The sequence below is a fragment of the Bufo gargarizans genome, chromosome 10 (genome assembly GCF_014858855.1).
Source record: "Bufo gargarizans isolate SCDJY-AF-19 chromosome 10, ASM1485885v1, whole genome shotgun sequence".
NCBI classification, from domain to species: domain Eukaryota; kingdom Metazoa; phylum Chordata; class Amphibia; order Anura; family Bufonidae; genus Bufo; species Bufo gargarizans.
The window spans coordinates 19,075,290-19,099,284 of NC_058089.1; the positions used below are offsets into that span (position 1 = coordinate 19,075,290).

General features: G+C 44.3%; 1 protein-coding gene across 1 annotated transcript; it reads right to left on the bottom strand.

Moving 5' to 3' along the window:
• Window positions 1–2,786: 2,786 nt before the first annotated feature.
• CHST1 (carbohydrate sulfotransferase 1) lies at window positions 2,787–11,844 on the bottom strand. The gene is made up of 2 exons (XM_044270944.1): window positions 11,785–11,844; window positions 2,787–4,100 (listed from the first exon to the last, which is right to left on the bottom strand). The coding sequence occupies exon 2, from the start codon at window positions 4,047–4,049 to the stop codon at window positions 2,787–2,789; it is 1,263 nt and encodes a 420-aa protein (XP_044126879.1). The 5' UTR covers window positions 4,050–4,100; window positions 11,785–11,844.
• Window positions 11,845–23,995: the final 12,151 nt, after the last annotated feature.

Genomic DNA, 23,995 nt, shown 5'->3' on the forward strand with positions numbered 1-23,995 from the left:
GCAATATACAGGCACTGGCCGTGTGCTCCCTGCATCACGGATGTGGACCCATTCAATGGGTCTGCAGTTCGGGAGATAGGGTGCGGTGCACAACAGAGGCACGGATCGGAAGCCCATGCAAGCACTACAGAGTACTTCCATGGCTTTCCCGTCCGTGCCTCCGCAATGTGCCCGAGAAAAATGATGTTTTCATATATGCAAGGACAATACACTAAATTATGTCATAATGCACACAGTGATATCAAAGGACAATATGCACAATGATGTTAAAGCAGTGATATAACCTACACAGTGATTTCATTGTTCAGGAGTAATGCATACAGTGATATAATAGTACAAGGACAACGCACACAGCAATGTCATGGTACAAGAATAATGCACACAGTGATGCCAAAGCACAAGCATATCCCATGTCACAGTGCAGGGCCTAGTAAAATTCAACCCGTTCCTTATTGTGGCATCGTGTAATACTTCACCTTAGCTGAGACTAGAATCGCCTGTAGTTCTTCGGATGTTATGGTACTTCTCCAGTGAGATATGGCTTGCAATAATTATTTTGAGATGACCAATCCTCAAAGAATTCACCACTCTACTTAGCCTTCTCAGTTTTTGGTTGGATGGAGTACCAGAGCCTTACGGTCATTGCAAGCAAACCTTCTTACAAACTCTCATTCCAGATAACAGGGCCGTGTAGGTGCCACCAATCACCCAACAATCAGGCAAACCCTCAGGTAATCACATCATTAATGTGGTAAAAATCCTCGTTTGTAGACAGCATATTGCCCTATGTAAACAGACGATGTGCTACCAACAAACACTGGGACTGTATAGGGAACGAACAATCCTAGTAACGATCATTCATCCCCATACAGCAGTGATCACTGCTTCATGTAAATGCAGCAGGTAATGATCAAGAGTAAACTTTTCCATTCCCAATCCGTGCCTGCTCTGAAGGCCAACTGAAAAAGGGCCTTTAGGAATTAAAGGGGTATTCCCATTTTGGACATTAGGAACATATCGCTAGGCTATGCCCCCAATGACTGATAGGTAAGGGTCCACCTCTTTGGATCCCGCAAAGTGCTGGAGGCTATTTTCAGAACGCCCATAGAAATGAATGGGAAGCACACAGCTCAAGCGCAGCCACCACTACATTCACTTCTATGGGGTTTATGAAAATAGCCGAGCCAGCACCCGTTCCATAGAAATGAATGGAGGACAACCACGCATGTTGGTTCCTTTCTAAGGATAGCCTAGCGATATCCCCTCAATGTCCAAGATGGGAATAGCCTTTTAAGATTTAGGATTTTTATTTACCCATGTTGATCAGATCTTGATTCATGTAAACAAAAAAAGTTCTATTAGATCTAGGTATCTTTTCCTTACATAAGGAATACAAAAATAAACCAATGTGTTTTGTAAAACTAGCAGAATTTATTAAGGTTGGCAGGAGGCCCATCTTTGGGATCCAGATTCAACTTACTTGCTATATTAGCCAGGTAGCCATGCATATCCTTGGCCCTCTACTCTAAAGTATATAGAAGTTATGGAGACAGCCAAGGCCAGCAACTCTCATAGAATTCAAAAGAGAGGGCTACATCCATGCATGGCCACCTCTCCACCTTTTCTTGGTTTCAGCTGGATAAGATGGTGGATCCCAAGGTAGTGGAGGGTGTACATGCCTCATATACTCTCCATAAAACCTAGCCCTGAGTGAGTATAACAATGCTGTCCATGGGTCCCACCATTGTGACCATTTCTAGAATGAGGAGTGCAAGGAAAGCCCAATGTCACTTGCCTATATGGCTATGGAAACCTTGTGGAGCCACCAAGGGGTACATCGCATTCCACTTGTACTTCACGTCAACTGATCTGCAGAGGTCACAGCAGTCAGCCCTCACTGTTCCGGCATCGAAGGCACAATCCTTAGTGCTAACACTTTTAACGCATTATATGAAATAAAGAAAACAAACTCCAAAAATGTAAACATTTCTGACAAACCAGATTTCGTTATTTTTTCCCATGATTACCATTTCTGAGGCATATATTTATTGCTGACTTCCTCTTTATTTTTGAAATGTCACATATATAAATTCATAAGACAATTTTTTTAATATTTTTCTACTGATCCCGGGCATAAAAGACACAATAATCATCTTCAACGCATCTTTATAAACATTTATAAATAATACAACATGATCAAAAAAATTGTGCAAATTCCTTCAGCCGGAGTCCTGTACAGTATAGACCAGACAGTCAGAGCAATCGTTCACTTCAGAGCAATATACCTTGTGATTTGGTTTATGTAAACATTGTAACACCCTCTGCAGCCGTACAAGAAATAAGAAACTATGGGGACACGGGGGCGAGAAACCCTCTTAATATCTTTATTCTATGGAAGTTAGCCTGATAGGGTTATAGCACCTGCTGTTCAGCCAATGGCTTTCCATAAAATATCTCATGGTTGACGTCCCATTAAGTCTTTTTTTCACTGATACTGCATTGCTTTGTGTTGTGGAGAACAGTATGGACCTTTTAATGGTACTTTTTACATTAAACTGAACTACTACAACATTTTCAAGTTTTGCAGAGGTATAACACTCCCCACCCCTCATTTTGTTTCATGTGCTTTATTACCCCTCCCTCGGTAGTGCAACTTTTTGTCCCCCACCCCCCCAGAGCCAGAAACGAGATGAAGAAGGGAAGTCTCTTATAAAAATATACTTTCCAACATTATTCTCTCAGTTGTTGGTAATGTCTTCAGTCTTTAGTTACCCTTAAATTAACCATCACAAAAAAGGGGCAAAGGATCTGTCCTCAATGAGGCTGTAGGAAAGGTTCCTCAAGTCCTGGGAAGAACTCACAGTTTTGTAACCCAGTTGGACCAGTACTTGTCGACAGGCGTTCTGGGTGAATTCTACAATGTCGTAGGATAATGTTAGTCTCCAGCTTTCGGCTGTGGCGGCAGAGTTTCTTACTGTGCCATATTTGTGTCTGGCAGAGGATTGGTCTCCTCGGGTGTTATTCAGGATCCATCTTTCGACATTGGCATCCAATGGAATACCCACAAAGTCATAGATCTCCTCCATTTTTTTCATGGGGTTTCGGGCCAGATCTTCATATCTCAAGAGCATGTATCGCCCCTTTAACCAGAGTGGCCGGCTTAACCCTGTAGACACAGAATTCAAGAAGTCCTCACAGACCGTTGTCAGCTGGGTTGAGTCTAAATTGTACGGTCTACGACCAGTGGCCCTCCAGATCCTCCACAACCTATAGGTGTCCCGGAATGTCTCACTACGAGAAGCTAATATACCTCTTGGGTCTCTTACCAACTGGATCACCTTTAAGTTCAGCCTGGGATCTTCCACCAGTGCTCGTAAGTCATTAACCTCTGGAACACGCACTGTTTTGATGGCCACATGTCCATGCTCTTTACAAGATTCCATTGCCAGAGTTAGGTTTAGGCTTCCACATTTCTTAACACAGTCTCCCTCTTCTAGGTAAATATCGGTGGGTCCCAGTGCATCACAGACCGGGGGAGAGCACAGAGCTTTGCTGGCCCCTCTTCTGAATAACCTGTCTGTGGTATGGTTGATTGGTTGTGGCTTTATGTAGTTCTCCATAAAATACAAGTCACAGTCATAAAGACTTCTTAAAAGGTCTCTACTTGCGCCCAACATCACTCGCCGGTCGGTGACGCTCTTGCTAGGAGTCATTTTGGGTATCAGGGTATACTGAACATGGTAAAGTGGCTCGAACAAATAGAAAACATCTGTGTGTTGATTAAAGAGCTGTCCTACAAAGGAAGATCCACTGCGAGTAGTAGCCAAGATTAGGATATGAGTTTTTCTCGAAAAATTTGAGGTTATCAACTGACCATCTTCACAGAGGCGATCGGGAGATTCGGTTGGGTCTTGTCCAGGGCTACAATTATTTGGATTGGGGATTGGGCACATGTGAAAGGATTTGGTGGTAAAGGTCCGGATGGCTGTGTACTGAATGGCAATGGAGGCTAGCGCTAGTAAGAGGACAGCCTTCCAAGAACATTGCATGGCTGGAAACCGTCATTGAGCCTCTTCACGGTATTCTGATGTTTACTGTACCTATTGGATGGGGATACAATAAAATATTTCGTTATATATAAAAGGGACTACAACAATTATATTCATCCTCATCAATTCAATACATATTACAGGCACATCAGTAGACTAGTCAGGAGTCTCCACAGGAGTATGGATATCCACAGGGGTGCACCACCAATGAGGCCAGGTGAGGCGATCGCCTCAGGCAGCACCAGGTAGGGGCAAGAGGGGGCAACGGAAAGGCCATGGGCAATGAGCTTTTTAATTGTGGCAAAAGGATTAGGTTAAGAAATTGGCATGGGCGGTGCCGTTTCAGTTTCCGCCTCAGGCAGCAGAAAGGCTAGGTGCACCCCTGGATATCCAGGGTAGTCACCTGCTGGCTGCAGTGTCTGTAGCTAGGCAACACAGCTAACTTTATCCAAGGGCTCTCTAGCAAATATAGCCATAACAGTCATTTATCATAGTCCATAGAAATCCCTAACATACAAAAAACTCACTGTATGATGATGAAGTAAAGATATTGAATGTGAAAACGATAGGTTTATGGAATTATCATCCATGTTTGAAGTTTTTCTTTTCCTGTCTTGAGCAACCTCCTTCCGTATTCCCTACCCAGGGGCATATGGGGCCCAAGAGCAAAACTTGGAATGGGACCTCACTCCATTTGTGCCAACCTTCTGCTGTTCCAAATATGAAAAGTTGATGATTTTGCTTTCAATATTGCACAGAGAAAATGCACACAGTAATATACAGGTCAGTGATGTCACAGCACAGGCATAATGCACACAGTGATGTCAAAGTGCAGGAACTTCACCGGGCATACTCTTTTGTAGGGCTAGCTCAGCTGAATGTAATGATCCATTGCTTCATCTGGAGAAAAAGTGATTTTAATACATATGAAAATGAGCAGTTGAGTGCACCGAGGGCGGGCCTGAGCCACTTGGTGCACTTTTGCTCCTCCTGATTCCGCTGCCAGCCCCTCCCTCTTGATTAACAGGGCCAGGTTCCTGCATAGTCATTTCACCTAGTCAAGGAGTAGAGAGAATCGCTGGCAAAGGAAGCTGGAGGAGCAGTGGTGCACAGAGTGGCTTGGGCCTGCCCTTTGGTGCACTTAACTGCTCATTTGCATATGGAATAAAAGTACTTTTTCTCAAGAATGAAGCAACGGATCAATCATCCCCTGTGGTCAGTTGGTAGCTACAGACATTGTCCAAGCTAGACAACCACTTTAACCATTTAGACGTGGGCATCCACCATCCCTGCCCATCACTGGTCTGCCTATCAAACTAACAAATTAAAGTTGCCCCATTTACTGCGGTGGAGACCTCGCTGGCAGGACCTTTACCGAAGGGGGTGCAGAGGTTGCAGTTAAACATGGCCCTGGTAAGTGAGGTGCCCAGCTGCCCTTTATGCCACGTGCATCCCGTTGTCTTTCACTTCTAATTGCCCACAGCGTTCCCTCTACCCCGTAACCAGATATTTTGTGACTTTTTGACAACATTTGTTCTTATTGACAACTTTTTACTTAAGTCTTGAACTCAGCGGAAAGGAACAAAAGGCACCTTGTGCAGGGGCTGCCCATTCCGGAGCCTTGTTAAATTCCTCTATAAGGATGGTACATAAAAAGATTTCAGTTTTATGGATTACGAGACGCCAAGAAGGCTCATTTAATGGGTAGCAGAAAAAAAAAATCTTTTCCTTTCTGCAAAGGAATGAAATTCTCCACCGCCTCCGAGGTAATGAGATGCTCTTCTCACTTCTTACTTGCACTTTCGTGTGAAGGAATATTTCAAGGTGCAATATCCTGAGAATCATCAAAGGCATCAAGGTGTCACATTATATCGATACCTTCACTACGGACTAAGCAGGTTTGGGGGAATCGCTATGGTTTTGCAGTATTATTTTTTGCCTTTCTATTCTGTAATTCAGATCTCAGGAGGATTTGTTTTTCTGAATTGAAAATGCATGTTATTTTTTGATCCATTTTTTACTTGAGGCATGAGGATAGAGGGGGAATGTGCAGGGTCGCACAATAAAAAATATTAGGACAGGGCCAACCTGAATTGACTCTGCACCTAAGGGCTCTTTTACATGGGCCTATGATCGGCCAAATGAGCATTCATAAGACGGGCATTCCCAATTACTGCTCAGTGTAAAACAGGGCGATCATCAGCCGACAAAGGGAAATGATTGCTGGTCGACAATATGCAGACTCAATAGGGACAAACGATCACACATACGATCATTCATATCCCTTTCACTTTACATTAGACCATATAAAGGTCCTTTAAATTGGCTTATGTTGTTGATCGGACTGAAATCGTCTGGTATAAAAGGACCTTAAGTCAAAGGCCCCAGAGCAACTCTGTGGTTTGCTTACACCTTAAGCACATTATCAAAGTTATTCAAAGGGGTTATCCGACCCCTGAAATGCCCCCTCACACACAATGTACTTACCCCACCACTGCATCTCCCTGTCGCGCTGATGAAAACATCTGGCATCGGGGGATGGCAGCCAATGGCAGGCGGTGACAGGAAAGAGCCTCGCTAGCGTCATCCGCAATACTAGGGAGGCTCGATCCCGTCACCGCCTGTCATTGGCTGATCCCCATTCCCACCAGATGCCGGGTGATTTCATCCGCACGACGGGGAGATGCAGCGGAGGCAGTGCGGACTTCAGAAGCGACGCGGATGAGCGGCGCGGATGTCGGGGAGCGAGGTAAGTACATTGTGTGTGAGGGGCCCAGGCATATGGAGGAGCATTTCAGGGGTCGGATAACCCCTTTAACATCACTTAAAGGGGTTGTCTCACTTCAGCGACATTTATTACGTAGAGAAAGTTAATACAAGGCACTTACTAATGTACTGTGATTTTCCATACTGCCTGCTTCTCTGGCTGGATTGATTTTTCCATCACATTGTACACTGCGTGTTTCCATGGTTACGACCACCCTGTAATGCAGCAGCGGTGGTCGTGATTGCACACTAAAGGAAAAAGTATTCCCCGATGTAGATGAAGCCTTCTGCATAGCCTCATTCAATAACTCCATCGGGTATCCTCTAGCTAACAATCGTTTCTTCAGATCTAAGGATTGTTTCCTGAAACTCTCCTCCGTCCCGTTAATCCTTCTTAATCTGATAAACTGTCCATATGGGACTGCTCTCTTCACACTATCCGGGTGGTAATTGGAGAAATGTAGACGTGAACTGGTGGCCGTTGGCTTGCGATAGTCCTCGGTGACCAATTCACTATCTTTTACCGATACCAATACATCCAAAAATTCTAATTTAGAGCCTCCAAAATTAATGGTGAACCTCATATTCCTTTTATTCCCTGTATTGAGATACCTCACAAACTCCCTGAACAGAAGCTCCGTGCCCGACCCAACAATAAATACATCATCTATGAAGCTTAAATAGAGCTGTATGTAGGACACAGAGGGGTTCTCCACCGAATACACATATTTATCTTCGAACCTTGCAAGATAAATATTTGCAAACATACTGGTGTGCCCACGGCCATTCCAAATTTCTGTTTGTACCACTTATATTAAAACGTAGAGCTGACTCCCCCCACAAAATCCTTTGTAGGAGGGTCTTTCGATGACTCATTCAGATTTAGACCTGTCATCCATTCTAAACATGATACCTCTGTTTGGTTAAAATTTGCCACCGTACTAAAACCCAAGGGTCCTATACTCGCTGGTACTTCTCCTTCTCTTGTCTCTTTTTTTGTTTTAGGCACATTCTTGATTGAGTTTCCTCACAGCCTTAAATAGGTCTATCTCAAAAGTAATAGGATCCAACTGTTCCACCAGACTGTAGTTCAGACCCCGATTGAGGACTTTTACACAGTCCGGTGACAGTTCGTATCCAGTCACTATATTCTGTTCCCTACATCACTCTCATCTTCTTCTACCATCGTCTCCAGGAAACCTGTTTTCTCTTGTAACCCTGCTTTGTGTTTATTTTGCCTTTTTCCTCGGCCCCTCCTAATGTTCCTCTTAAAGGGGCTTTTTTATTCCCTATTCCAGGGGGCATCCGTAGGGCGATAAGTGGAGGAGTCATCTGATATGCTGGAGTCATAGATGGCGTCTCCTCCTCTGTTTCCTACTGTTCCAATCAAATATTCTACCCAAATCATAGTCCTGCTCATCTCTTAAAAAATTATCTCTTTTCCTCCCTTTTATTTCTGCTTGAATCACTCTTAACTTCTAATCCATTCTTTTATTAAAGATTTTCAATTGGTTTTCCGTAAGTCGTGTTTGTAACTTCGTTCTCGCTTTCAATAATTCCTCTTTTATTTCCCCATTCTCCTTTTCTTTCCTCTTTAATACTAATTCCAGGATTCGGGTCGAGAACTCCGAGTGCAAATGTTGCCACTCGGCTACAAACTCGGCGTCCTCCTGGTATTGTAGTATATCCTTGTAAATCCGTAGTCCTCTAGGGACCCTATTACTATCCTCATAGGATCTCAGGGAGCTCACTGTCCAAAACAGACGGACCTCTTTCTCCGCCAGCTGTAATACCCTCATTTCCAGGGCTTTCAAAGTCAAAGTCTGTAATATATCTTTCTGATTGCACTGTGTAAAGTATGCGTCTGTCCAGGGGCGTAGCTATAGGGGGTGCAGAGGTAGCAGTCGCTACCGGGCCCAGGAGCCTTAGGGGGCCCAAAGACCCTTGTGCTGCATAAGAAGACACACAAAGCACTGAGGGAAGGGGGGCCCAAGCCTAACTCTTGCACCAGGGCCCATGAGCCTTTAGCTACGCCCCTGCGTCTGTCCCTTCTCTGCCCTCTATCAGACCCGGTCTGGTCTCTTCTGATTCCATATCCATATTTGAATCCATTTCGGGATCATTTACAGCGTGCTCTACCCCAATAGCCAAGACATTAGCATAGTCCACCAAATCATAAAAAAGTTCCAGAACACAGAAGGGGTGGCACTGCTTCCTTTCTTCAAAAAAACAGGATCTCCGAGACTGGTTTTTCTCAACCACTTGTGGCGGTGCTTCTGCCTCTAAGGGCTCTTTCACACGAGCGGATGCCGTGCGTGGAAACCGCTGCGTGAAAGAGTGCCAAGCCCCGCTCCGGACAACAGAGACACAGAGCATTAACAGATTGGTAATGCTCTTCGCCTCTCTGTGACCTTTTTACTACAAAATCACAGTGGCAATTTTGTCTCACTGTGATTTTGTAGTAAAAAGATCACAGGCATGGCGCATTATCAATCATGTTACTGCTCCGTGTCTCTGCTGTCCGGAGCGGGGCTTGGCTTGGGGCGGACAAACAAACAGTGCAGGAAAGTAACTCGTGGCGACGTCGGTTTCGCGCCTTAGCGCTTCCTCAGGCCACTAACGTTCTGACGTGGTTATGTCACCTCTATGCGCCGCTTCATCTGTGCAGAGCACATTGATTCCGTCACAGAGGAACCGGCCAAATACATATAGACACCAAAAATGTGCAAAAAAAACAAACAATAAAGATACATTTATTTTTACAGAAATACTCCAAGATCGTTTCCATCATTCAGTCCCAGAGGGCATCGCTCCGCAGCGCGTGATCCATCTTGCTTCCTTCCTTAGGAGGGTCCGATGTCTATCTGCCCCTTGTGGCAGACCACACACTATCTCAATCCCTTACTATTCCCATCATGCTCAGATTTCACATGTTCTGTTAATCAAGGACAACCTTTCCCTGTAACAATTGAATTAACGTGTTCCCTAAATCTCTCACCAAGGCTCCTAATGGATTTTCCTATGTAAAACCTACCGCATACACATAATATGAGGTACAGTCACATGTACGTTTGCAAATATTTTTCTTGCAAGGTTCGAAGATAAATATGTGTATTCGGTGGAGAACCCCTCTGTGTCCTACATACAGCTCTATTTGAGATTCATAGACGATGTATTTATTGTTGGGTCGGGCACGGAGCTTCTGTTCAGGGAGTTTGTGGAGTATCTCAATACAGGGAATAAAAGGAATATTAATTTTGGAGGCTCTAAATTAGAATTTTTGGATGTATTGGTATCGGTAAAAGATGGTGAATTGGTCACGAGGGCTATCGCAAGCCAACGGCACCAATTCACGTCTACATTTCTCCAGTTACCACCCGGATAGTGTGAAGAGAGCATACCATATGGACGGTTTATCAGATTAAGAAAGAATTAACGGGACGGAGGAGAGTTTCAGGAAGCAATCCTTAGATCTGAAGAAACGATTGTTAGCTAGAGACTACCCAATGGAGTTATTGAATGAGGCTATGCAGAAGGCTTCATCTTTGCACCGAAGTGTGGTAACATCGGGGAATGCCGACAATCAGAAACGTTTCGTTTTCTCCTTAAAATATAGTCCAATGGCGGATCGGATGAGAAAATTGGGACATAGTGGAAAGGGACGATAGTTTAAAAGAGATCAGAGGGTCTAAACCATTAGTAGCCTTTAGGAGGAGCCGTACTCTGAAAGACAGGCTGGTTAGGAGTAAATATGTAGTGGACCTCATGTTATGTGTATGCGGTAGGTTTTACATAGGAAAATCCATTAGGAGCATTGGTGAGAGATTTACGGAACACGTTAATTCAATTGTTACAGGGAAAGGTTGTCCACGAATAATAGAACATGTGAAATCTGAGCATGATGGTAATAGTAAGGGATTGAGATAGTATGTGGTCTGCCACAAGGGGAAGATAGACATCAGTACCCTCCTAAGGAAGGAAGCAAGATGGATCACGCGCTGCGGAGCGATGGGCCCTCTGGGACTGAATGATGGAGACGATCTTGGAGTATTTCTGTAAAAATAAATGTATCTTTATTGTTTGTTTTATTTGCACATTTTTGGTGTTTATATGTATTAGGCCGGTTCCTCTGTGACGGAATCAATGTGCTACGCAGAGATGAAGCGACACATAGAGGTGACGTAGTGGCCTGAGGAAGCTGCTAAGGCACGAAACCGACCAGTCGCCACAAGCTACTTCCCTGCGCTGTTTGTTTGTCCGCCCCTATGCCTGTATCGGTGAATGTTTATGGCATCTGGAATAAAGAACATCCACTTTTTGGTGAGTGCCGCCTAGTTGTTTCCTCTTTATTGCACTGAAGGAAAAAGTGGCAGCCTCTTTGGTGGCTGAAGCCGCAGGAGCTAACATAGGCTAGTGCCATTTCCAATAGTGTGCAAACACGGCCACCGCTGCCGGATTGCAGGGTGGTCATAACCCCCTGGAAACAAGCCGTGTATAATGTGATGGAAAAATGAATGAAGCCAGTGAAGGAGGCAATATGGACAATCACAATACATTAGTAACTGTCTTGTATTAACTTTCCCTAAGTAAAAAATGCTATTTGCTGAAGTGAGACACCACTTTAAAGGCGCTGCTTGCATTTTACAATCCTTTTAGGTTAGACGTTTTCCCAAAAATAAGTGGCTCAAGGGTGTCCCAATGCTGAGATCACCAATGATCTGCTGCAATCTGTATTTCCGCGCCCCTGCAGCGCCACCACAGGAGAAATTAAACATTACATGTTTTTAATTGAAATCAATTGGCTGTTTGATTACCGCACGGACATGCTGGTTCCTCCAGAGAGAGAGAGAGAGACTTTCTTTGTGGTTGCTTTCTGTTGCAGGCCCTAAACTATTCACTTTAAATGCAACAATGGGGTATTTGACAGTAAAGTTTCTAAACCAGACAGTTTTTTTTTTAAGGAGCTTACCATAAAAACGGCAAATCTGGCTGCCTTGGTAATGTCAAGTGGAGCGTTGGAATCCGTTTTGGTCCAACCCTTTACAGGGAGTCTCTCTTCTGATAGGTGACCCCTAGAAAAAATAAAAAGCAAGCCAAGGTCAAGACCAATGTTTCATGGTGACAGCAAGGTGACCAGAAAGTGGCCCAACATCTACAGTAAGTGCATTCTGTGTGTACTCATCTGGCTGTCCATGGTGAGTATATTTCACTTGCACTTGGAGAAACATTGGTCCTTCTGACTATAATTTATTGTAGCAGTCTGGTCCAGCAGTCAGCTATTATCACTAAGGGATGATGCACCTGGTCTTACATTTAACCCTGCAGGAGAAACGGTAGTATTACATGCAAGCCATTTAAAGGCATATCTTGCAACCATTGCATATATCATAAAAAAGAAGAAACTTTGAAAGTAGCCTTTTTTTTAAAAAAGATTTCTGCTATTTTTCCTACAGCTGCTTTGCACACATATGCATCTCCATAGTAACAGACTACAAACAAACCCTGTGTAGTCTTCAGTCACACTCCATTCCAGTTGTCCACTACTTATTTTCTAATAGATTTGTTCTGCTAGGAGAAATTAGAGGAAACATACACTTTCATATATCCTCGCTCTTGTCATGTGACAACCCTTTTCAGGTGTTAAAGGGGTTCTCTCACTTCAGCAAATGGCATTTATTATGTAGAGAATGTTAATACAAGGCACTTACTAATGTATTGTGATTGTCCATATTGCTTCCTTTGCTGGCTGGATTTATATTTCCATCACATTATACAATGGTTACAGACCACCCTGCAATCTATCAGTGGTGTCATGCTTGCACACTATAGGAAAAAGCACCAGCCTGTGTGAGCTCCCGCGGTCTCGGCCACCAGAGAGGCTGGCACTATTTTCTACAGTGTGCAAGCACGGCCACCACTGCTGGATTGCAGGGTGGTCGTAACCATGGAAATGGGCAGTGTTTAATGTGACGGAAAAATGAATCCAGCCAGCAAAGGAGACAATATGGATACTCACAATACATTAGTAAGTGTCTTGTATTAACTTTCTCTACATAATAAATGCCATTTGCTAAAGTGAGACGACCCCTTTAAGTCAAAATGCCACTGAACTACAGGGGTAAAGAGGCTTACCAGTACGCAAATAATGTCTGTATCTTAGCACATCTACTAGATTAATCATTTGATCAAAATGTTTGCTAGACTTTTATTAAAAAAGGAGGAACACTTCTTTAAAGGGCACCTGTCAGCAGAATAACCCCTATTAAACCTGGCATAACTGACTAGTAGTGTTGATCCTGCTGATTAAAACGATACCTGTCTTGTGAAAATCGTTTGTGGCGTTCCTGAGAAAAAATGTTTTAATTCTTTGTTTGAATGAGGGCTTCACTGCTTTGAGGGGCGTGTCCTAACACTGGAAGGCTGAGGAGCACTGAGGGGCTAGACCCCGCCCTCGTTGCACTGAAGTCCTTATATAAAGAATGGAAAAAAATACATTTCTTGGGAATGCAGCTGATTTTTACAAGACACATATCATTTTAATCAGCAGTATCAACCCTGTCAGGGGGTATAGCTGGTTTAATAGGATTGATCCTGTGGACAAGTCTCTTTAAAGAAATCTTAATGACTCATATAGTATCTGCGATTTACACATTGGGAGAGAATGTCTAAGCTAAAGGGACCAGAATTCTGGTTTAATTTGGTACCAGATTTATTTTGGCACAAAGTAAGCCAGACAATAGGGGGCATAAAGTTAAATAAGTGTATCACATGACGTGAGGCATTTTGATGACTAGGACAAGATTAATCGAGGAAGAGTCTGGTGAAGGTCTCTGCACTGTGAAGACTTGCACTTGGATGCTGTTGCCATCTTTTTTTAGATCAGATCTCTCATGGCTGTTGTTTGTCATAGTTGTGACTCATGACCATCAAGAAGAGAGAAGAGAAAAGAATTACAAGTTCCTCGCTCTTCTTTCTAGACTTCTTCGATAATATAAAGCAAAAAGAATTTACTATCCAAGATTGAGAAGATCGAGTCTAGCTGATTCTGCTGATCCATTAGCTGATTCTGCTGATCCATTAATAAGAGAACATCTAAAGACTAATTCATTAATGAGAAAGTGAAACCAGAATTTTAGAAACTTTTGCAAATTTATTAAAAGAGGAAAAACAAAAATTTCTCTTGGACATAAGTATTAAGCCCCTTTGCTGTAACATTTGACATTTAGCTCTTTTGGCCTCACATTTCCCTCCCTTATCTTTGAGATGTTCCTACACTTTGATTGAAGTCACCTGTGGTAAATTCAGCGGATTGGACATGATCTGGAAAGACACAGCCCTGTCTATATAAGGTCTAACAGCAGACGATGCATATGAGAGCAAAAACCAAGCCATGGTGAGGAAAGCTCAGAGACAGGATTGTGTGGAGGCACAGAACTGGAGAAGGGTATAGAAAATGTTCTGTTGCACTGACGGTTCCCCAAAGTACATTGGTCTACATAATTCTTACATGGAAGAAGTTGGGAACAACCAGGACTCTTACTAGAACTGGCCGCCCCACCAAATTAAGTAATCGGGGGAGAAGGGCTTTGGTAAGAGAGGTGACCAAGAACCCAATGATCACTGAGGCTGAGCTCCAAAGTTCCTGTGTGTAGATGGGAGAAACCTCCAGGAGATCAACTATCATTGCAGCCTCCACTAACTTGAGCTTTATGGCAGAGTGGCCAGAAAGAAGCCTCTCCTTAGTAAAAAAAGAACAAAACAAAAAAACACATGAAAGCGGCCAGGAGGTCTCTCATACTGTGAGAAAAAAGATTCTCTGTTCTGATGGAACCAATACTGAACTTTTTGGCCTTCATTCTAATATAATATCTGGAGGAAACCAGGCACTGTTTATCACCTGCCCAATACCATCCCTAATGTGAAACATGGTGGTGGCAGCATCATGTTGGGGGGGAGGGAACAGTGAGACTGGTCAGGGTGGAGGGAAACCTGAATGGAGGAAAGTACAGATATGTTCTTAATTAAAACTTGATCCAGAGGGCTCGGGACCTCATACTGGGCTGAAGATTTACCTTCCAACAAGACAATGACCCTAAGCACACAGCCAAGACAACACAGGAGGGACATAGGCACAACTCAGTGAATGTCCTTGAGTGGCCGAGTCAGAGCCTTGACCTGAAACCAATTGAACATCTCTAGAGAGACCTTAAAATGGCTGACCACCAAAGTCCCCATCCAACCTGACAGAGATTGAGAGGATCTAGAGAAGAATGGCAGAAAATCCCTAAATCCAGATGTGCAAACCTTGTGGAATCATCCCCAAGAAGACTGGATGCTAGAATCACTGCCAAAGGGGCTTCAACTAAGTCCTGGGTGAAGGGGCTGAAGAATTTTCAATAAATTACCAAAGGATTTTGAACACTCCGTTCTAACTTTCTCAATATGGGGTACTGCATAAAAGTTTTTATTTTATTTTAGCACAAGGCCACAACATAACAAAATGTGAAATAAAGTGAAAGGGTCTGGAGACTTTCTGAATGGTTTCTGTAAGGTTGACCATACCCTAGAGGCTGCCCTCAGCTGCAAATGGGCCCCCTGGAATAAGGGGTCCAATAAAGATCCTTCACTGGGGCAAAATTCAGTTTGCTGCCATAAAACCCTGTATCTAAATGCCTCTGCTAGGACACAGTGGATAGTTGGCAGTCACTGCCACTCAGCACCCTGGTAGCTCCACTTTAGCCATGTCCCTGCAGGGGCCTTACAATAATAGCAAACAAGTATGGAGAAATAATTCCATCATCATGGCAAGATGGAGGGTGGGAGAATCAGGTTCTCCTATCCCAGGTGGTTAGGGGAAAGGTGGTATTCAGCAGCATACCTCCCAACTTTAAAGGAGGGAACCCCCCCCCCCCCCCCCCGATGCTTGTACATATATGCCTAATCTCGCCCAGTCATCTTTGTGCCCCATAAACAGTAACGATAAGCTGCGTCACCTTGGTGCCTCACTACCCAGTATGATGCCCCGGCCATTTTAATCTCCACACAGCATGATGCCCATTAAGTGCTTACACACAATTTTGATGCTCCTTTTAGTGCCCAACATACAATATTATGCACCATTAAGTGCCGCCTACACAGTCTGATACCTTAAAAGCCTCCAAACCTCCTCCTAGTATGATACCCTTTAAGGTGCCCATATACAACGTGAAGCCTCCTTAAGTGTTCCCCACACAGTATATCCCTTAATTGTATCCATATACTATGATACCCTCTTAAGTGCTCCCCCGAGTACAATGGGTCTAAATGCCCCACACACACAGCACGATGCCCCTTTAATTGCCTCACACACAGAATGATACCCCCTAAGTGCCTACACCCAGTATGATGCCCCCTTAGGTGCACAACACACAGTATGATGCCCTCTAAGTACCCAACACACAATATGATTCCCCTTTAGGGCCCCAACACACAGTATGATACCCCTAAGTGGCCCCCAAACAGTATGATGCCCCCAAATAATCCCACCACACAGTATGAGGCCCTTTAATCTCTCCATAGTATGATGCCCCCAGACTGGGGTAGACCTGCACTGAGAGATCAGCTGCATTCATCAGGGAATCAGGGAAATGTGGGCTAGGGGAGTACTCATTACGGAGGCACTAAGGGGGGGGGGCAATAAAAGGGGCATAATACTGTGTGTGGGGGCATTTATAGTGGCATCTGGTTGTGTGGGGGCACCTAAAGGGACATTATAGTATGCAGAGACCTTATGTTATGCTGTGGGGGACAACACAACTGAATCCACATACAATGATATCCCCTTAAGTGCCCCCCAAAGTACGATAGCTCCTAAATGCCCCCACACAGTATGATGCCCCTTTAATTGCCCCACACGCAGTGTGATGCCCCTCCACTGCATAAAATGGAGCCCCTTAATCTCCACATAGTATAATTCCCCTTAAGGTGACCCCATACAGCCCGATGCCCCTATAAATGCCCACACACACACTTTATTATGCTCCTTTTATTGCCTTAGTGCCTCCGTAACGAATACTCCCCTACCCACGTTCCCCTAATGAATGGAGCCGATCTCTCAGTGCAGGTCTACTCCAGTCTGTGCCGTTTGTGGCTCGGAGCAGCAGGCACAATAACATCGCAGCATCACGCATTCCTGCGCCAAACCACTAACGGCAGGGGTTACAGAGCGAATGGCGGCACAAGGAACTGACGGCTCCCTGATTCACCACTGTGTCTGCAAACTGAGGGGAGGCATGTTCACCAGCACCAAAGCAGAGCCCACTGTCTTCTATGTAAGTCCCAGACCTACGTAGTCCCTTCCACCGCCATAATCTGGACGGTGTGACATCACTCTGCACGCTTCCCTCCTGTGTAGATGTTTGTTCTAGGTGAGTCACTGTTCTATATCTGGGACTTGGCATCTACACCCAGGTGACTGTAGTCCTGAATACTGCTCCCTTTGGAAACCTCCCTCCAACAGCAGGGTCTGTGTTCGGGCTGCTTGCCCCCATGTGTCTCTCCGAGGTTTGCTTCACAATGCAGACTTTGTACGCTGTAACACGCTGCGTATTCACCCCTGCGTCTCCTCGAATATCAGCCCCCCTGACATCAATAGCAAACCAGATCTAAACTTTTCCTTAAAAAGGTGAACGTTACTGTGCGCGCATCTACGGCAGCTGCCATCGGGGGAGGGAAGCACGGGGACCCCTATAACTATTAGGCTGCTGGTTTGGGCAAAATTTACTTAATGTGCTTGGGTACCTTATGTCAAAGCTACAGTATGCAACCACAGATACAGTCGCGTAGCTAGAAATGACTGGGCCCCACAGCAAAAAATTTTATGGGGCCCCCCTCCCCCAGAATTTTTTTCGTAACCCCTTCCTTTCATGTCGCTCCCATTCCTGTGGCTAGTAAAGATCGCTCTCTCAGACCAGGCCCGGCAGCTGCTCCATCCGTTTTCTACACTGTCTATACTGTCACTGTATATAATATCATTGTGTAATACTGTTGAGGGGGCCCTGACCAAATCTTTTAGTCCTCCTCCTCCTGGATGGGCCCCTTCTGGGTCAGGGCCCCAAAGCAGCCGCTTCCCTACTTCCCCTATAGCTACGCCCGTGGACAGAAATATACAAGGTCATATACTCCTGCATGCACACAGACACATACACGGCACCAGTGGTGTAACTAGAAATGACTGGGCCCCACAGCTAATTTTTGAATGCCCCCCATCCCCAGCAACTTCTTTGCAACCCCCAACTCCTATGGCTAGTCAAGATCGCGCTCTCAGACGAGACCCGGCAGTTGCTCCGTTTCCTACAGAGTCACTGTATAATACTGTTGAGGGGGCCCTGACAATAAAATCTTTTTGTCCTCCTCCTGAGGGGCCCCTTGTGAGTTAAGGGCCCTAAAACAGCCGCTTCCCCTATAGCTACACCCCTGCAGGACATGATGTGCCTATGGGCACAGTAGGCAGGTGCCTATAGGCAGTCCTGGGTGAGGAAACATTTACATATGGATACATTGTATAATTATATGTAAATGATGTCTGACCAGTTCGGGAAGAAGGTGCTAGACTTAAGGAACATGACAATGGGTCTAGGTCTAGGTATGCAGTACTGGATTTACACCTCTAGAACCTATAGGTAAATGGGGGGTCATTTACTAACGGAAACTCTCTATTTTTGGTGCAAATTGTGGCACAAAGGTTATTTGCCCCGCAATCTGCGACTTTTCCCCGCTCACGCCAGGTCTAAAAAAGTGGACGTGGTGTGGGCAGGGAAGGGGACGGACAGGCAGGCCCGTATTAGCTATCATTTTCTATGCCTGTTTTAGGCGTAGAAAATGGTCTAAATTTAAGTCAGCAAGGAAGCCGTCTTACATTTACACTGGCGGAGTGTAAAACGCTGGTCTTAATAAATGACCCCCGTAATGTCTGGAGCCACGGTGGAGCCTAAGGCACAGTACCAGACAGCATGTGCTATGGGGGGGGGGGGGCGCTTGCAGGCAGTTGCAGAATATTGACCGCCCTATCTTTTAGTAAGTGTTCTTCCTCCTGTATTTGACAGAACAGTCTATATAAACAGCACGAGCTGTGCAAACAGGGAAATGCTCTGCAGCTCCGACAGGAGAGAGTGGGAAATTTCCACATCTTATTAGCAGACTGAATGTATAAGTAACAGCTGTTTCACAGCCAAGGAGCGCTGTGTACAATATGCCCATACTGCCGCAATATGCTCTGTACCTATGTGACTACAGCATCATAACACTGCCATATAGTCACACAGTATACTACAGCAATGTCATACAGTCACAAAGTATACTACAGCATCATAACACTGCCATACAGTCACACAGTATACTACAGCAATGTCATACAGTCACAAAGTATACTACAGCATCATAACACTGCCATATAGTCACACAGTATACTACAGCAATGTCATACAGTCACAAAGTATACTACAGCATCATAACACTGCCATATAGTCACACAGTATACTACAGCAATGTCATACAGTCACAAAGTATACTACAGCATCATAACACTGCCATACAGTCACACAGTATACTACAGCAATGTCATACAGTCACAAAGTATACTACAGCATCATAACACTGCCATACAGTCACACAGTATACTACAGCAATGTCATACAGTCACACAGTATATTACAGCATCATAACACTGCCATACAGTCACACAGTATACTACAACAATGTCATACAGTCACACAGTATACTACAGCATCATAACACTGCCATACAGTCACACAGTATACTACAGCAATGTCATACAGTCACACAGTATATTACAGCATCATAACACTGCCATACAGTCACACAGTATACTACAGCAATGTCATACAGTCACAAAGTATACTACAGCATCATAACACTGCCATACAGTCACACAGTATACTACAGCAATGTCATACAGTCACAAAGTATACTACAGCATCATAACACTGCCATACAGTCACACAGTATACTACAGCAATGTCATACAGTCACAAAGTATACTACAGCATCATAACACTGCCATACAGTCACACAGTATACTACAGCAATGTCATACAGTCACAAAGTATACTACAGCATCATAACACTGCCATATAGTCACACAGTATACTACAGCAATGTCATACAGTCACAAAGTATACTACAACATCATAACACTGCCATATAGTCACACAGTATACTACAGCAATGTCATACAGTCACACAGTATACTACAGCATCATAACACTGCCATACAGTCACACAGTATACTACAGCAATGTCATACAGTCACACAGTATACTACAGCATCATAACACTGCCATATAGTCACACAGTATACTACAGCAATGTCATACAGTCACAAAGTATACTACAGCATCATAACACTGCCATACAGTCACACAGTATACTACAGCAATGTCATACAGTCACACAGTATACTACAGCATCATAACACTGCCATATAGTCACACAGTATACTACAGCAATGTCATACAGTCACAAAGTATACTACAGCATCATAACACTGCCATACAGTCACACAGTATACTACAGCAATGTCATACAGTCACACAGTATACTACAGCATCATAACACTGCCATACAGTCACACAGTATACTACAGCAATGTCATACAGTCACACAGTATACTACAGCATCATAACACTGCCATACAGTCACACAGTATACTACAGCAATGTCATACAGTCACACAGTATACTACAGCATCATAACACTGCCATATAGTCACACAGTATACTACAGCAATGTCATACAGTCACACAGTATATTACAGCATCATAACACTGCCATACAGTCACACAGTATACTACAGCAATGTCATACAGTCACACAGTATATTACAGCATCATAACACTGCCATACAGTCACACAGTATACTACAGCAATGTCATACAGTCACAAAGTATACTACAGCATCATAACACTGCCATACAGTCACACAGTATACTACAGCAATGTCATACAGTCACAAAGTATACTACAGCATCATAACACTGCCATATAGTCACACAGTATACTACAGCAATGTCATACAGTCACAAAGTATACTACAGCATCATAACACTGCCATACAGTCACACAGTATACTACAGCAATGTCATACAGTCACACAGTATACTACAGCATCATAACACTGCCATACAGTCACACAGTATACTACAGCAATGTCATACAGTCACAAAGTATACTACAGCATCATAACACTGCCATACAGTCACACAGTATACTACAGCAATGTCATACAGTCACAAAGTATACTACAGCATCATAACACTGCCATACAGTCACACAGTATACTACAGCAATGTCATACAGTCACACAGTATACTACAGCATCATAACACTGCCATACAGTCACACAGTATACTACAGCAATGTCATACAGTCACAATAGTATAACACTGCCATACAGTCATAGAGTATACTACAACATACTGTCACACATACGCCCCCTCCCTGTCCATCTCCCAACCCGCCGCCGCCCCCCCCAACCTGCCTCCCCCCCCCCCAACCTGCCTCCGTTCCCCCCCACTACCCTCCTTACCATTCACCCAACATGCCTCCCAACAGTACCGCTTAGTGCGGGACAGGCCGATTTTGGATGACAAAATTTCCAATAGATGGTTCCGCAAAAATGAAACGGATACGGAAGACATACGGAGTACATTCCGTATGTGTTGTGTTTTTTTTTTTGCGGATCCATTGACTTCAATGGAGCCACGGAACGTGATTTGCGGGCAATAATAGGACATGTTCTATCTTGGAACGGAACGGAAAAACGGAAATACGGAAACGGAATGCACACGGAGACACACCAGTTTTTTTTTTTTGCTGACCCATTGAAATAAGTAGTTCAGTTATAAATAACGCATCCTGAACTCAAAAAACGGCCAGTATACTGAACGCAAAAAAACGTTTGTGTGCATGAGCCCTTACATATAGTCACAAGAGGATGACACATTTTTCTTTATCTCCTTTTTTTAAACTAATTGAGGAAAGTGTCACTAAATGATTCACATTTGGCACATTTTATCTATCAGTCACTTCCTGGGATCTGTCTCAAAATTTTTAACTTCTACTGAATCATTTCATGGTAATTATGTGGCGTAATTACATCATCATTGTAGTCATTCTAACGGAATAAAAGGCTCCCGGAGCAAATATTTTACGAGAAATCTTTCTAACTTTTCATATGGCATTAATGAAGAGCTGTCGCCTCTCCTGACTTGTCCGTTTTAGTAACTACTTACATTCCCCATGTAGTAACAATTCTGGAGCATCTATTATGTCGTGCCGCCCCTCTATTATTCCTACTAGTCTATGAATTGCTTACCAGCAGTCTGGAATTAAAGTCCATTCAGTGCTGTACCAGGGACCCCCCCCACCACCACCACCAGCTGGTAGTGCCAAGATGGACTTTTATTGAAGACTGGTGGCAACTCATTCATAAATTGGCATAACATAGAGTCCTCTGAATAGATGCTCCAGAATTGTTATTACATGGGGAAGGCAAGTAGTTACTAAAACTGTGTAGTCACTAAAACTCTCCATATCTATAACAGGTCCTATGCTGATTTATTTCATAATATATACCCAAGGTAAATGATACTATTCTGGCTTCCTGCAGCCAACACTAGGGGGAGCCTTCTGTATGCTCTTACAATAAACTCAGAAGCTCCCCCTAGTGGCAACTTTAAGCAGCAGAAATGTGTCTTTTCAAAGGGCTTTCCCATAGCATATGCCGCCTTGGGGGCTGTTTCTGTAACTCCCATAGACTTTGGTGAAAAGATACACAATGGTCACCCCTTCGTTCATTCTCTGTCTGGAAACAGCCCCCCCATATGGAACAGGGGCCGTTGTGGCATCCCCACTTGTCAGACATTTACGGAAAATAGAGTAGCTTGATTTTTCCTTTAAAAATGCGACTAGTCTGCGAGGAAAGCGCTTTAGGATCTCAGCATAAGGAAAATAGGAAAAGCTAAGTGCAGAGATGAATGAGAGAGAATTATGGATGCCTCCTACATTTACAATGAACTACTTTACGTTTATTTGCATAAATTGTTTCCTTATTATACGTTTGTAGCAACAATCAGTCACATTGTAATTAGGTAATAGTCGTTTAAAGCCAGCGACTCAGAACCTGCTGTATGCAGCCACAGTGGCGTATCTGCCATAGAGGAACATCACAGCACCGCTATGGGGCCCCTGGGAGGAGGGAGCTGAAGTTCACTTGGCCCCCCATCAGGAAAGGGACTACGGATTGTACCTGCACGTCTGTGGGGCCATACTGTACCGCCATATGCCTCTAAACACCACTGGATACTATAATGTTCCCTGTTACAGTACAGCACTGAGGCACCATATGGCGGGACCCTGAGCTCCTATGGCAATATGGTAGGAAACGGCAGAGACTCTGTATTTCTGCACAGGCTGCATACATAGGGCTCTACTATGTGCATGAGGCCTAAGAGTGAGACTCAAGCTGACCCTGTTTATGTGAGCTGTTAAAGGGGTATTCCTGTCTTGCTAGGATATGACATCACTTTATAATCCATGGGGGTCCGGACTCTGACAATGAGTGGAGTAGATCTGCATCCCCTTCACAGTTTTCCCTGCCCAGAGGTGCCCGGCTGTACCGGGCACTCTCAGCTCACCAAGCACAGCGCCGTCCATTGTATAGTGGCTGGGCTTGGTATTGCGCTCAGCCACATTCACTTCTATGGCGCTGGGCTGCGCCTAGGTCACATGACAGATTAACGTGTCGTCACATGGCCTAGGGAAAGCAGAGAGGAGGCGGCAGTGCCTTCTCAAACAGCTGATTGGCGGGGGTCCCAAGTCTCAGACCCCCACCGATTCAGATACTGAAGACCTATGCAGAGGATAGTGTAAGTATAAAGCTGTAGCCTGCTCTCCCTGCATTCATTGGAGCTGAGAGAGGTATAGCGTGGGCTCAGCATGCATGTTGGGCCTTCACTCCCTGTATTTTATGGTGGCCAGTATGGCTCTATAACAGGTAGCATTTAGTGTTAGGTTTTCCATCTTATAGGGATCGCCTTGATGCCAGCGGACGGGCACAAATAATTTTGTACAAAATGTATTTGCCAAGAATCTCAAATTTACAAAACAAGCGTAGCATTAGC

Coding starts and splice junctions, on each gene's coding strand:
- CHST1 (XM_044270944.1), bottom strand. CDS start 4,049: ATGCAATGTTCTTGGAAGGCTGTCCTCTTACTAGCGCTAGCCTCCATT.